This window comes from Taudactylus pleione, unplaced genomic scaffold (assembly GCF_031769625.1).
Source record: "Taudactylus pleione unplaced genomic scaffold, aTauple2 ptg000201l, whole genome shotgun sequence".
NCBI lineage: Eukaryota > Metazoa > Chordata > Amphibia > Anura > Myobatrachidae > Taudactylus > Taudactylus pleione.
This window is the reverse complement of record NW_028284603.1, coordinates 27,731,101-27,745,167: the sequence shown is the minus strand read 5'-3', so window position 1 is coordinate 27,745,167 and position 14,067 is coordinate 27,731,101. Positions and strand designations below refer to the sequence as shown.

Genomic DNA, 14,067 nt, shown 5'->3' with positions numbered 1-14,067 from the left:
ATATTATTATTATTATTATTATTTTATTATAATAATTAGCTGGAAAGGTTACATTTATCCATTAAACCTTCATTCCATTCATCAAACATGTAATTTAAGAGTTAATAAGGGTGTTCAGCGCTTAACCAAAATTTCCAAACCACCAACCTGTTACAGATGCTTCAAAATCAAAGCCTTGTGCTTCTGCATGCTTCCATCGCTGTGAGGCAGAATGCTAACCATTACTGTGCTGCCATACTTTCTTTCTATCTGTACAGCGGACAACACAAACTTGGCCAAATTGGCCTCGTTACAGTTGTCCGGGTACTTTTATGGTAAATGGCTCATTTTTGTGCCACACATGCTTCGATATCAAGCAAAATGCTGCAGCATGTGACAATTATAATAGGTGTACAATCTCCATTTCCTTCAATTACCTTCTTCAGAAACCAAGCCTGCTTTCTATACAGTAGGATGGCCTACACTTCAGACAAGCATCCAGACTAATAGGGGTACAGACACGATAACTTGACAGTCTGCACAAGTCATTCTCTTGCCTATTTCTTGCAACTTTTATCTTTGAAGTTTATTCATTTAATGTGTTTCAAGTCTGCTGCCGAAAGATACTAGAGGCTGCATTCTTCCTAACTGCTGTAAACCATTATAAAGGTAGTGCTTTAAACTCTTTGGCAGAATATTACCGGTGACAACTTTTTTTTACCCTGAAAAATTATTCAAGTATAAGTTTGTACTTATCTTTCATTTTTAAATATGTTCTTTATTCTATTTTGAATCAGAAAATAACTATTGTATGAGAGTCATTTTACCATATAATAAGAAACATTTAAACACCATACTATGATACTGGGGCAGACTTTATCAGCCCAGGTCACAGCGCAGGCATAAGTGACAGCATATAAATTCTATTCAATGGTATCAAATAGAGATGTGCGCTGACCCCCTTGTTTTGGTTTTGGATCTGAATTCATCTTTGTGTTTTGTTTCGTTTTTGGAAAACCAGTGTTTTTGAATCTGGAATTTTTTATTTTATTTTTTTAAATAGTCAAAAAGTTTTTTTTTTAAAAAACAGCTAAATCATGTCATTTATGCTATCCAAAAGCCAAAATTTGGATTTAAAATCCGAATTCCGAACCACGAAAAGATCAAAACCGTGACTCGGAATAACCTGAATATCCTCAGGAGATCAGAACAACGTCTCGGATTTATCCGGATTCACACAATTCGGATTTCTGGAGAACCAAACCGCACATATCTAAAATCATAGTAAATTATATAAAACAATATAATTTGTACTTGCATACAATGCCTCTACAGTCCTAACTATATAACTCGTAGAAATCAGGCATGACTCATATGTCACGGGCATCCTAGGTAACCATTATAGACGCTGGATCATGACATCATAGTCCAGCATAGCTCTCCCAGTTCATTACCAAAATGGGGAAGCTGCAGCAGACAGGTTTACTGGTAAGAAGCTACCAGCGTTTGCCAGAGATTCCAGGTTCAGGGTCCCTTGACACCAATATATAATTTTAAAGGGTGATATACTGGGAAAAAACATTGTAAATTTAAATATTGGTATGAATACATGAATTATAAGATATTAGTGATTGTATAACTAGTTATACCAAAGTCTATTTATCATAAATATAATATATACAGTCAGGTGCATAAATATTGGTACATTCACAGAATTTTCATATTTTGGCCTCTATTCACCACCACAATGGCTTTAAAATGAAACAAATGAGATGTGCTTTAACTGCAGACTTTCAGATTTAATTTGAGGGTAATTACATACAAATCAGGTGAACGGTGTAGGAATTACAACGGTTTCTATATGTGCCTCCCACTTTTTAAGGGGCCAAAAGTAATGAGACTATCAACTCAAAAGCTATTTTATGGACAGGTGTGGGCTATTCCCTCGTTATTTCATTATCAATTAAGCAGGTAAAAGGTCTGGAGTTGATTCTAGGTGTGACATTTGCATTTGGAATCAGTTGCTGTCGACTCTCAATATGAGATCCAAAGAGCTGTCACTATCAGTGAAGCAAGCCATCATTAGGCTGAAAAATCAAAACAAACCCATCAGAAAGATAGCAAAAACATTAGGTGTGGCCAAATCAACTGTTTGGAACATTCTTAAAAAGAAAGAACGCACCGGAGAGCTCAGCAATACCAAAAGACCCGGAAGACCACGGAAAACAACTGTGGTGGATGACAGAAGAATTATTTCCCTGGTGAAGAAAAACCCCTTCACAACAGTTGGCCAATTAAGAACACTCTCCAGGGGGTAGGTGTATATGTGTCAAAGTCAACAATCAAGAGAAGACTTCACAAGAGTGAATATAGAGGGTTCACCACAAGATGTAAACCATTGGTCACAAGATGTAAACCATTGGTGAGCCTCAAAAACAGGAAGACCAGATTAGAGTTTGCCAAACAACATCTAAAAAAGCCATTACAGTTCTGGAACAACATCCTATGGACAGATGAGACAAAGATCAACTTGTACCAGAGTGATGGGAAGAGAAGAGTATGGAGAAGGAAAGAAACTGCTCATGATCCAAAACATACCACCTCATCAGTGAAGCATGGTGGTGGTAGTGTCATGGCGTGGGCATGTATGGCTGCCAGTGGAACTGGTTCCTTTGTATTTATTGATGATGTGACTGACAAAAGCAGCAGAATGAATTCTGAAGTGTTTCGGGCAATATTATATGCTCATATTCAGTCAAATGCTTCAGAACTCATTGGACGGCGCTTCACAGTGCAGATGGACAATGACCCGAAGCATACGGCAAAAGCAACCAAAGAGTTTTTTAAGGCTAAAAAGTGGAATGTTATGCAATAGCCAAGTCAATCCCCTGACCTGAATCCGATTGAGCATGCGTTTCACTTGATGAAGACAAAACCGAAGGGTAAATGCCCCAAGAACAAGCAGGAACTGAAGACATTTGCAGTAGAGGCCTGGCAGAGCATCACCAGGGATGAAACCCAGCGTCTGGTGATGTCTATGCGTTCCAGACTTCAGCCTGTAATTGCCTGCAAAGGATTTGCAACAAAGTATTAAAAAGTGAAAGTTAGATTTAGGATTGTTTAGTTTGTCCCATTACTTTTGGCCCCTTAAAAAGTGGGAGGCACATATAGAAACCGTTGTAATTCCTACCATTCACCTGATTTGGATGTAATTACCCTCAAATTAAATCTGAAAGTCTGCAGTTAAAGCACATCTTGTTTGTTTCATTTCAAAGCCATTGTGGTGGTGAATAGAGGCCAAAATATGAAAATTATGTCAATGTCTCAATATTTATGCACCTGACTGTGTGTATATATATATATATATATATATATATATATATATATACACACACACATGGTTTGGCTATTTATTTTCAATAAAGTATCCAGCAAAACAGGGGAAACCTATTCTACCAATCTCCTTTTTACAAAACGTAGAGTTGATGCACCCTCATCTATTGTACGTAGCATCATTTATTGTTCTTGTCATTAAATATAGCTCTATATTTTGAAGTTGGTACAAGATATGACTCAGTATATTAGCACTGGCACCAATATATGGCACAGCATAAAAGCGCTGGTACTAGATATGGCACAGCAATTTCATGTTGGCACCAGCGAATCGTTAGCATAAGATAGATAAACACATACAGATCGTTGAATATCTTTGACAACTTCATTCCATAAAACTCCAAAGTAGATTTATTGAAGAAACATTTACATTGTTAAGAAATTCCATCATCCCCTTTATTAGAATAATGATTTCCTATAGCGGTCGAGAACTGCAGCTGAACTAGAACTTAGCAAGACAGTTTATGATCACTATTATACAGCAGAAAAGCCCAACTTGAATTCTTGGGGTCTGATTTGGGCCTATTCATCTATAGTTAGATCATTTTTTTAATAAAATTGTTGTTAAACTATGCTGCACATACACTATACAATTATCTGTCAGACATCTGTCTGGTTGGAATGAAAACCTGGTAATGTATGGTAGCAAATGACATTCGACCATATGTTTCCAAACACTGGGAAATGATCAAAAAATGGTTGAATGTCATTTGCTCCTATACATTACCAGGTTTTCATTCCATCCAGCCAGATTGGACAGATATCTGACAGATAATTGTATAGTGTATGCCCAGCATAGAAACATACTCACAAAGGTTTGTGACAAGAATCACATAGACCGGGAAAAATACAGGACAGTGCAGTGTTCACAGGCAAGATGTTACAGGCTGCTACACAGAATCTTCCAAACAACAATACAGTTCTTTTAGTGAACTCTCAGGTCCAGGATCCCTAAGACTAGTCACCCCCAGTCCTATAACCTGGGCGACTATTTCACCATAAGGATCGCTGTGGACATGCACTGACACAGCTTTAAAGAGATAACAGGTGCTGCTAATTAGCCTTGCTTGTGGCTTACAACAGAGTCCAGGAAAACCTGGACTGGAGTTCATTACCTGTTTTATTGCTCCATTTCTGCACAAACCTGCTGCTCCACATTAACCTCATGTGAAAGCAGGTTGTCCCTGTCACAGGTTGTACACTTGACCTGGACAAACCACGTTGTGATGCAAGGGGTTAAAATGTCATTTTATTTTAGTATGCAGATAAAATACTACTACTATCTCCTAAAATCTGTCCAAACATTTTAAATGTGTCCATGGATGTACCAAAATAAAAATTGTCTCCTAACTGTAAATCAGAGCCTAAGGGCCATATTCAATTAGGCAGCGAAAAGTCATTTGAGTCAAGTGAATTATGCCCGTATTCAATTTCAAAGAGTTTTTCCGGTGCGAAAAGTCTTTGAAAAAAAACGGGGATAAATTTTCACCATGTGAAAAAAAGTGCAGAATTGGGGTTTAGGGGTGCAGGCTTAAAAAAAATAGCCTGCACCCCTGGGAATGTCATTTAAAAATAAACTGTGTCAAAAAAAGTTAAAAAAAATAAAAATCGGGACACCCCAAAAATGTACTGTAATTTTGGGGGTACAAAAAAAAAAATAGGGAACACACTTCTAAAATAGCCAAATTAAATTCAGAGGGGTTCCCAAGTTTGCGGCAGGTGTTTTCTTTATTGCGGGAGTAGCGGCAGGTGCATTTTTTGCTGAATATTTAAAAGAAACATTTTGGGGACTTAAAAAAATGCTTAACCCCATTTTCATGTACCCCAAATTTGATAGGAATAGTTATTTTTACAAAAAAAATCTGCTATTCTTCACCGCTTCTTCATAGCCGCAAATATGCACCTACCGAGGCTATTAGAAACCCCGACTTCCTTCAGCAGGTAAAATTGGGGGTACCCATAGTGATCCCCCATGTCTAGACATCTTTAGGGGGGTCCCTGGAATATTTCCCGAAAATGTCAGTTTTTTGGCGATACTTACCTTTCCGTCGGCTCCTGTTTTCGTTGATTTCTAATTGAATACGGGGATAAAGCGGGCACGCGCCCGAGACTTTATCCCCGGAAAACCTGCGATGTGGAGCGAAAAGTCCAGCACGGACTTTTCACCCCCAAATTGAATATGGCCCTTAGGGGTAAATTTACTAAAGTGAGAGTTTTTAGAAGTGAGCTTTAGAAGTGATGTTGCCCATAGCAACCAATCAGATTCTAGCTATTATTTTCTAGAAGGTGCTAGTTAAATGTTAAGTATAATCTGATTGGTTGCTATGGGCAACATCACTTCTAAAACTCACTTTTAAAAACTCTCACTTTAGTAAATTTACCCCTTAGTGTTATGTATAATAAATAAATAATAATATTATCAAAGGTAAAAAGATTTAATAAAATGATAACTCTGCTTGTTTTTGCACTTTCCTTCTAGTAAAACCACAAAGAACTCCAATCTGGAACTTCATTACATAAAATAAGATCATGCCAAACAATAGTATTTGTGCTTGGTACAAGTTGAGAATACATACTTACACTTGAGAGTTGTGGCTTGACAGTGTTAATGGAAATGTTAAAGTTCCATTACCTTATTTGTACACAATATAATAATAAAATTAAATGAAATCTAATGATCTATCACATACACAAGTAGAAGTGCCTTGACAGTTGTCAATAGATCCGAAAAATTATTAAAATAAAATGTAATTAGATACAGAAACCTCAATTTCTGTTTGTAACCAATTTAAAAATCAAATGGAATTCATTTTTCCTGCATTAGTCCCAGTTGAAATGTGAATTAAGTTACATGAATAGTCGGCCGTGACCTCATATAATATAGATCACAGGTTCTCAAACTCGGTCCTCAGGACCCCAAACAGTGCATGTTTTGCAGGTCTCCTCACAGAATCGCAAGTGAAATTAGCTCCATCTGTGGATCTTTTCAAATGTGTCAGTGAGTAATGACTACACCTGTGCCCCTGCTGGGTGACCTGGAAAACAGGTCCTGTGTGGGGTCCTGAGGACCGAGTTTGAGAACCACTGATATAGATCACAGGTTCTCAGACTCGGTCCTCAGGACCGAAAACAGTGCACGTTTTCCAGGTCTCCTCACAGAATCACAGGTGAAATAATTAGCTCCATCTGTGGATCTTTTAAAATGTCAGTGAGTAATGAACACAGCTGTGCTCCTGCTAGGTTACCTGCAAAACGTGACCTGTGTGGGGTCCTGAGGACCGAGTTTGAGAGCCTCTGAAATAGATCACAGTTTCTCAAACTCGGTCCTCAGGACCCCAGACAGTGCATGTTTTCTAGGTCTCCTCACAGAATCACAAGTGACACAATTAGCTCCAATTTGAGGATCTTTTAAAATGTGTCAGTCAGTAATAAATACACCTGTGCACCTGCTAGTTGATATGAAAATGTGACCTGTGTGGGGTCCTGAGGACCGAGTTTGAGAACCAGTGATATAGATGCAATGCTAATAATATAAACATATGAGAGTCACAACTCAATCAATCAACAAGAAGCTGCTAGATACTGTAGTGCTGCCAATTGTAATATTAATTGTGATCATTGCACCTACAGATGTGTCCTCATACATCTAGCCTCAATACGCCACGCAGCGCGAATTGCCTGGCTTGAGTGAGCCACCAGGTCCTGTGCTACTCTGCTAGCATTGGGTGTTTCGTTTTTGCCGAAAATGTGTCTAAGTCACAATGTGATAACGAAAATGTGATGAGACTAGGACGCACCAGCAGACTGTGCTGATTAATTTGAAATGCAGCACTTGTATATCTATGTGCACCTGAGTCTGTATATGAAGCACAACAGGACTTGGAATGAAAAAAGCTGTAACCGCTCCATTGTAGCACTTTATATACAGATTCAGAGGCTCAGTTGCACACACATATACAAGTATCACATATCAAATTAATCAGCACAGCCTGCCGATGCATCCTAGTTGCAACACATTGCAACTTAGATGCATTTTCGTCAAAAAAGATGCCCAGCGCTAGCAGAGTCTTACGGGATCTGGCACGCCGAGAGGGACTTTTTATTGCGATTGTACCCTTGTACCCTTGTACTAATAAATGCACATTATTGTACCTGCCTGAGTACTAATCATTGCACCTGCTCTAGTACTAGCCATTGTGTATCATTGCACCTGCTCTAGTACTATCCATTGTGTATCATTGCACCTGCTCTAGTACTAGCAATTGCGTATCATTGTACCTGCCCTAGTACTAATCATTGTACCAGCCATCCTGTACCCGTCAGAGATGCATATACGTCTTATTGCGTCCGAATTATGTGCATATGCATACAGTACCCATCCTATGCTTGCAAACCAAAAATCTATTTAAAAAAGGATACGTACACAGTTTTTGTGACTGGGCATATAGGTAGGCAGGGCTTCATTAAAAACTTGCACCTACACCAAGGATGAATAGAAAGCACACAGATAGGTCTCGCAAATACATCTTAAATGTACTGGGCAAACTTAGGTAGCGGTCCCACTAGGCTGTTTTAGTGGAGTGCTGCGCCATACCCGATTTCAAAAGAGCAGAATGCGTCCTGCTCTTTCGGCAGTGACCATGCTTAAACAACATGCCGGGTGCCGTCCCCACCTGCAGGCCAGTTTTCCGCGGATAGGAAAAATTGCGGTGCAGCTATCAAGAGTGCTGAAAAGGGGGTGCGTCTTAAAGACACGCCCTGTTTTCTAGTGGTCACACCCCCTTTTTGGGCTAGAGTACCCTCTCTTTAGGCAGCCACACAATCCCAAATCTAAAGGCAAAATGCATATTTTTGAGATGTATCTGATAGTTGAAGGAAGTTGGTTGGTTAGGATGCACTTCGTGGTGGAGTGGGGTAAGGGGATGTGTGGTTGCGACCGTCTGGGGAGGAGGGATGGGGGCTGGTGCTGCAACGTGCGAGTAGGGGTACCTGGTCCTACTATAGGATGGCTATATATGGAAAGGTTGACGTGCGCTCCTGGGTATTGTGTAGGGGGGGAGGAGGGGATGGGGAGAGGGAAATGGTGGGGTGAGGGTTGGGAAGTCAGTGTGTATAGTGGTAGATGTTTTGTGGTGGGGTGCGAATGACAACAGGAGGCACAGTGTCTGGAGGCACAGTGCTCCTTGGGAATTTGTTGTCTCTGGATAGTTCGTGGGGGCGTGTACTGCCCGATGGTGGTGATCTGGTGCAATCCACAGTATGGGGGGTGGGTGGACCCTTTGAGGGGGCTCCTCACCATGCGGTCCTTACTACTGTATGTACCCCTGCTGGACCTATGGTCTACAGTCTTGGGAACTGGGATGTTCTATTGTTGGTGGTTGAGGGGTGTCCCCAGTGGCGGCGTCCTGCACTGTTAAGGACGGTTGGTGCCTACTGGTAGGTGCTCAACTTCTGTGGCAGGGAGCGGCTTCCTCAAAGTCCAGTTGGGGCCAGATGTTCTGTTGGGCTGACGTGGGCCGTCCACGTGCCCGTGGGTGCAGGGCAGGGGTGACCTGCTGGTTGTATGCGTTCGCCCTGTGCAGGTGCGAGACAATGGCACATGTCACGACGGTAGCTGCGGCGTGGTGGGTGCCGTCTGTGTGTGTCGAACTCGACCCAGCGCTGGTTGGGGAGTTGCACACGCTGATGCTGGCACGGCTGCGTGGGTTGCATGCTGGCGGGGTGCAGCCGTGTGTGAGAGGTGCCGGTGTCCGTAGCGGTGTGCCGCTGCTGCTGCTCGCGGGTGTGAGGGACCCCTACGTAATTCTGGGTGCCGCTGGTGAAGTGTGAGCAGGCGGGTGATGCATGGAACAAAGTTAAAGAGTTCAGAGGTAAGTATTCTTTGGTGCAGGTGTGGAAGTCTCCAACGCGTTGCGGCCCGTTAGCCTTTCTTTAGAAACGCCAACGGGCCACAACGCGTCGGAGACTTCTACACCTGTAGGTACCGACCACCCCTCCTTAACAGTGCGGGATGCTGCCACTGGGGACACCACTCAACCACCAACAATAGAGCATCCCAGTTCCCAAGACTGTAGACCATAGGTCCAGCAGGGGTACATGCAGTAGTAAGGACCGCATGGTAAGGAACACCCTCAAAGGGTCCACCCACCCCCCATACTGTGGATTGCACCAGATCACAACCATCAGGCAGCACACGCCCCCACGAACTATCCAGACACAACGAATTCTCAAGGAGCACTTACCTGCAGACAAAGGAAGGAACTCGTGTCCACACAATTAAACACGAATTGAATAAATTATAACTTATACCCACTCACCCAGCATTCTGTTGTCATTCGCACCCCACCACAAAACATCCACCACAATACACACTGACTGCCCAACCCTCCCCCCACTATTTCCCTCTCCCCATCCCCTCCTTACCCCCCTCTACACAATACCCAGGAGCGCGCGTCAACCTTTCCATATATATCTTATAGTAGAGTCTAAGTAGTTGAAAAAAAATATGAAATATAAGATATGTATTACAACAATACTGAGTATTTCTCAGAAGTGTAAAAAAATACATAATATATTGACAAAATTAGGGGCTGGTCCCTTCCTTTCTAGGGAGAGTACTTTAAGATTAAAGAGTTGTTTCGTTAACACAGTAAAACAAAGCATCAGCAATGCTAAGTAAAATCTCACCTAAGCCACTTGGCAGATGGAGGTACTGTTCTTAAATGTAAGATTAGTATTTGCAATAGGTGCACGCATTATAATATTTTATATATTTTAAAGATGTCAGGACTTAATTAAAAAAAAAAGTTGTGAAACTCTTGCAAAGAGGTAGTTTTCCTATATTACCAAAGTTAACAATATTAAAAGAGATATTCATAAGCCCATAAAGGTATTTTAGTTGTCACAGCCTCCTCCCGTCAGGGTGGAATTACAGATGTGTCCACATACATCTAGCCTCCTTGCGGGTTAAACAGCCGTCTTGCATGCCTCGACTCGGTAACACTGAGGGTCTTTTTGTGCATCATTTTCCCTTAAAATGCATCTTATTTACAAAGCTATGCAAAAAGGCCGCACAAGCAGCTTATGCTGATTAAAATGTGGCATGCCTATATTCTGTTTGCAATTGTGGCTGTATCTGCATACGAAATGCTACGTTACGGTGTCTCAGCCGCTGATACTGCATTTTGCATGCAGATATAACCTTTTGTGCGTCCCATTCATACCAGTTTGCAAATAAAATGCATTATAAGAGGAAAGATGCAGAAAAATACGCTCGGCGCTACTGAATCTACTGTATCACACGGTGCTAATGCGTTATATGTAACGTGACATATAGTACATGGAGAATATATGTATGTGGACACATCTGTATTACAAATTCAGGCACATCTTCACAAAGGATTACAAATGACTCTCCTGTTGCCAGTGGCAGAAATGTTAAACCACTTTTGATACATTGCAGCTTGTAGTATATCCAGAGCACTAATTCATGACCCATTCCAGGAGGGACAAAATGCTCTGTTCCTGGACTTCCCTCTTAATTTATGATTGCCATAAAATATGTTGAACTAGTGGTATTTCAATGCAGGTGATGGCAATCACAAAGAGAAAAGTCCAGGATCAGAGGATTTTGTCCCTCCTTGAATAGATCATGTTGGGAAGTATGCTAATTGGCCAGTGCTCTTCACACAGGACAAGCTCATTATGTACCAAAGTCACTGATTGGTCAGTGCCACTCTGCATGCCACAATGTGTCAAAACAGTACAATCCCACATTTCTTCTGCCTGATAGGCAGCTACTAGCTGTGATCCCAGCAATAATGCCTACGCATAAAAAGCAAAAAAACAAGGTTTATATTTTGATAACTCAGATAATATTGGCTCTGAGGGTAGGACATTGAGCACAATGGAGGGCATTATTGTCTTAATGGGATTCATTACCGCTTTTGTAATAACACAATATTATTATAGAACAATAAAATAATTATTATACATGTAACAATGATCAGTATGCAGTCCCACTCTCAATAGAACAACTTTTGATGTATTTTATTATACAGAAAGTGTAATGTCTGTTTACTCCCTTGAGTTATGTAGAATTTAAATAAAAGTCAAATAAGCAGAATTTAGTAATAACAAAAAGGACTAGCACAAATATAAAAAATTTACATTTGATATTTTCTCCAAATAGTGTGTGGTCAGAAGGTACACTGAAATTTGTATTGCCGACCTTACCCTACTGGTGCAGGTAAATAGACACAAATGCCCATACAACAATCCCCTGTAGTTTCATAAATGACCACCAAACTGAATTGCTGTAGATAAATATGGCAAACATTATTTTATCAATCCTGGAAAACTGTGGCTTTATTATCCAAAATAAAAATGAGGAGCAGTGGTTTCTTGTTAATATGATCTCATGGCATGCTGTGCGCTTTTTAAATAATAATAAAATAATAATAATAATAATAATAATAATAATAATAATAATAATAATAATAATGCTGTCCAGGAAGCTGTTGTGCAAATATATTACAATTCTTAAGAGATTAGAAAATACTATTTCCATAGTATTCTTCTCAAGCAAATATTTTTAAATAATATAAATCATAATATGAACATTACAGCCACAAGTGTAAAACTTTATATTTAGGACATGAAGTGAGTTAACAATTAGCCAGCTCTGATATATATTAGTAATAAAACAGTACATATACAGTTTAATCAGAACTACCTAAAGTACTCTGACTCCTCTCAGAGTACCTGACAAACTACTATCTAGCCAGGAGCTGTCCATTCAGCACCACTGGCTCATTGCAGGTCCTGTGTAACGGATACACAGTGTAAGCTGTACACAATTGCTACTGTACAGTAGGTCACAAGTTGTGCTAGACATACTCCTAAGGGATGCATCACATACTGTAGACATGAGAGGGACATCAGATATAAGGGGAACATCAAATAGGTATAAGAGGTACATCAGATAGTTATATAGGGCACTTCAGTCTGTTAATGATAACAATACTAGTATGCCCTATTGCTAATGAATAAAACATACAAATATAATCATAAGGGGTACTTTAAAAATATGTACATGCCTATGAAATGGCTGTAGGAAACTGAAGCATCTTGATGGGGACTCAGTCTAAATTAACATACTTTAGGGGAAGTTGGGAAACTTTTAGCATAACATGGAAGTGTGTTTTTTTTTTTTTTAAAGTTTAGACCGTACCTTACACCCAGCCACCACAACAGCTTACATTCAATGTATTACAGTTATTGGTCCTCTATACCGCTATTGTTGACATTAAATGGACCTTTTGCGAATAAGACTATACACCACTGAGCATGCTCCATTCACACTTATACACTACCCTGACACAAATACAGTTTATACACATAGTACACACATATGACCCATTTGCAGTGTATTGTGTTTCACCACAGGAACACACTACAGAGTACAATATCTGCACAGCAACAGCACCTGGCTGACACAGTATCATAGTTACAGCATGTATACTACCGCACTCCCACATGGACGCATTCAATGTATACTGTGACAGCCTATTAAAACGCATACACTGCGTGTATTATGTGTACTGCACTGCCTTACGGACACATAAACCGTGCATAATGTATACATACATGAACACACACATTATAACATATATATATATATATATATAATTACTTTTCGGGATAGTGATTAGCAATCAGACACTGAGCTGGTGTGTAACTAAGTACCATTATGCACAGTGGAGGCATTACAGGCTCACATACTGTATGCAGCAGGTAATGGAGCCCTGTACACCAGGCAGGCACATGGTTATAGGTGGGAGACCGTGCGACTGCCTCACCCCTGTGGCGGCCGGGAGGTCTCAGAGCCGCCGGATGAGTTTGTAATGAGGTGATCAGCAGACGGTTATTGGCCTACTTACCATCTATCGCCATGATTCTTCCAGCACGGAGCGTACCAACTTCGCGGGTTACCAGGGGGGGTGGAGGGAACCGGCAAAGAGTGAGTGACACCGCGGCGCCAGGAAGAATCCACACACACCGCGAGCGGCGAGGCTCCAGCTCTGCTCTCACATGTTGGCGGCTGAGGGGGGTGTTGTGCGAAGTGGTCTCGTCCAGCCCAGTGGTGGCATTTAAACCCCGACGGCGGGAACCTGGCAGTGCTGCTAACACCTGCTGCTCAATCAGCTGAGCTGCTGGCAGTGGCAGCGAGAGGGACTAGGCAGCGGGGGTACCTGTCTCTGTGGTAGTTGCTGTCACTGACATGCCTGGCACCAGTCCCTGGGCAGTGACACTCACCTAGTGATGGATTATTTATCAGTTTGCTTCCTTAATGATGTCCAAGGTTACAGATGCTGCAGGGAAAACATTATACAATGCTAAAGACCAGTGGTTCTCAATCATTTCCTATATGGGTAGCCCCTGGCAGCCCATATGCGTTATTATTTGTACCCACAACATTATATTTGTAATTATAATTTCTATAAAGTAAAATGTTAAGATACTTAGACCTACCCCGAAAATAAGACCTATCCTTAGTTTTGATGGATGGCCCAAAATAAGCCCTACCCCGAAAGTAAGACCTATTAAAATCACATTTTTCCGGGTCCCTGCACTACACTAGCCAGCTCCGCCCCCCGCATGTAGTACCGTATGGTACTACGGTAAATGAAAGAG

The 14,067-nt window shown here is 41.0% G+C and overlaps 1 protein-coding gene across 1 annotated transcript in view; it reads right to left on the bottom strand.

Moving 5' to 3' along the window:
- SYT14 (synaptotagmin 14) overlaps nt 1-13,422 on the bottom strand; it is a 234,789-nt gene extending 221,367 nt beyond the window's left edge. The window contains exon 1 of the mRNA XM_088477535.1: nt 13,314-13,422. Within this exon, the coding sequence (XP_088333661.1) occupies nt 13,314-13,326 (13 nt within the window). The 5' untranslated portion in view covers nt 13,327-13,422. The remainder of the gene's footprint in view (nt 1-13,313) is intronic.
- Nucleotides 13,423-14,067: the final 645 nt, after the last annotated feature.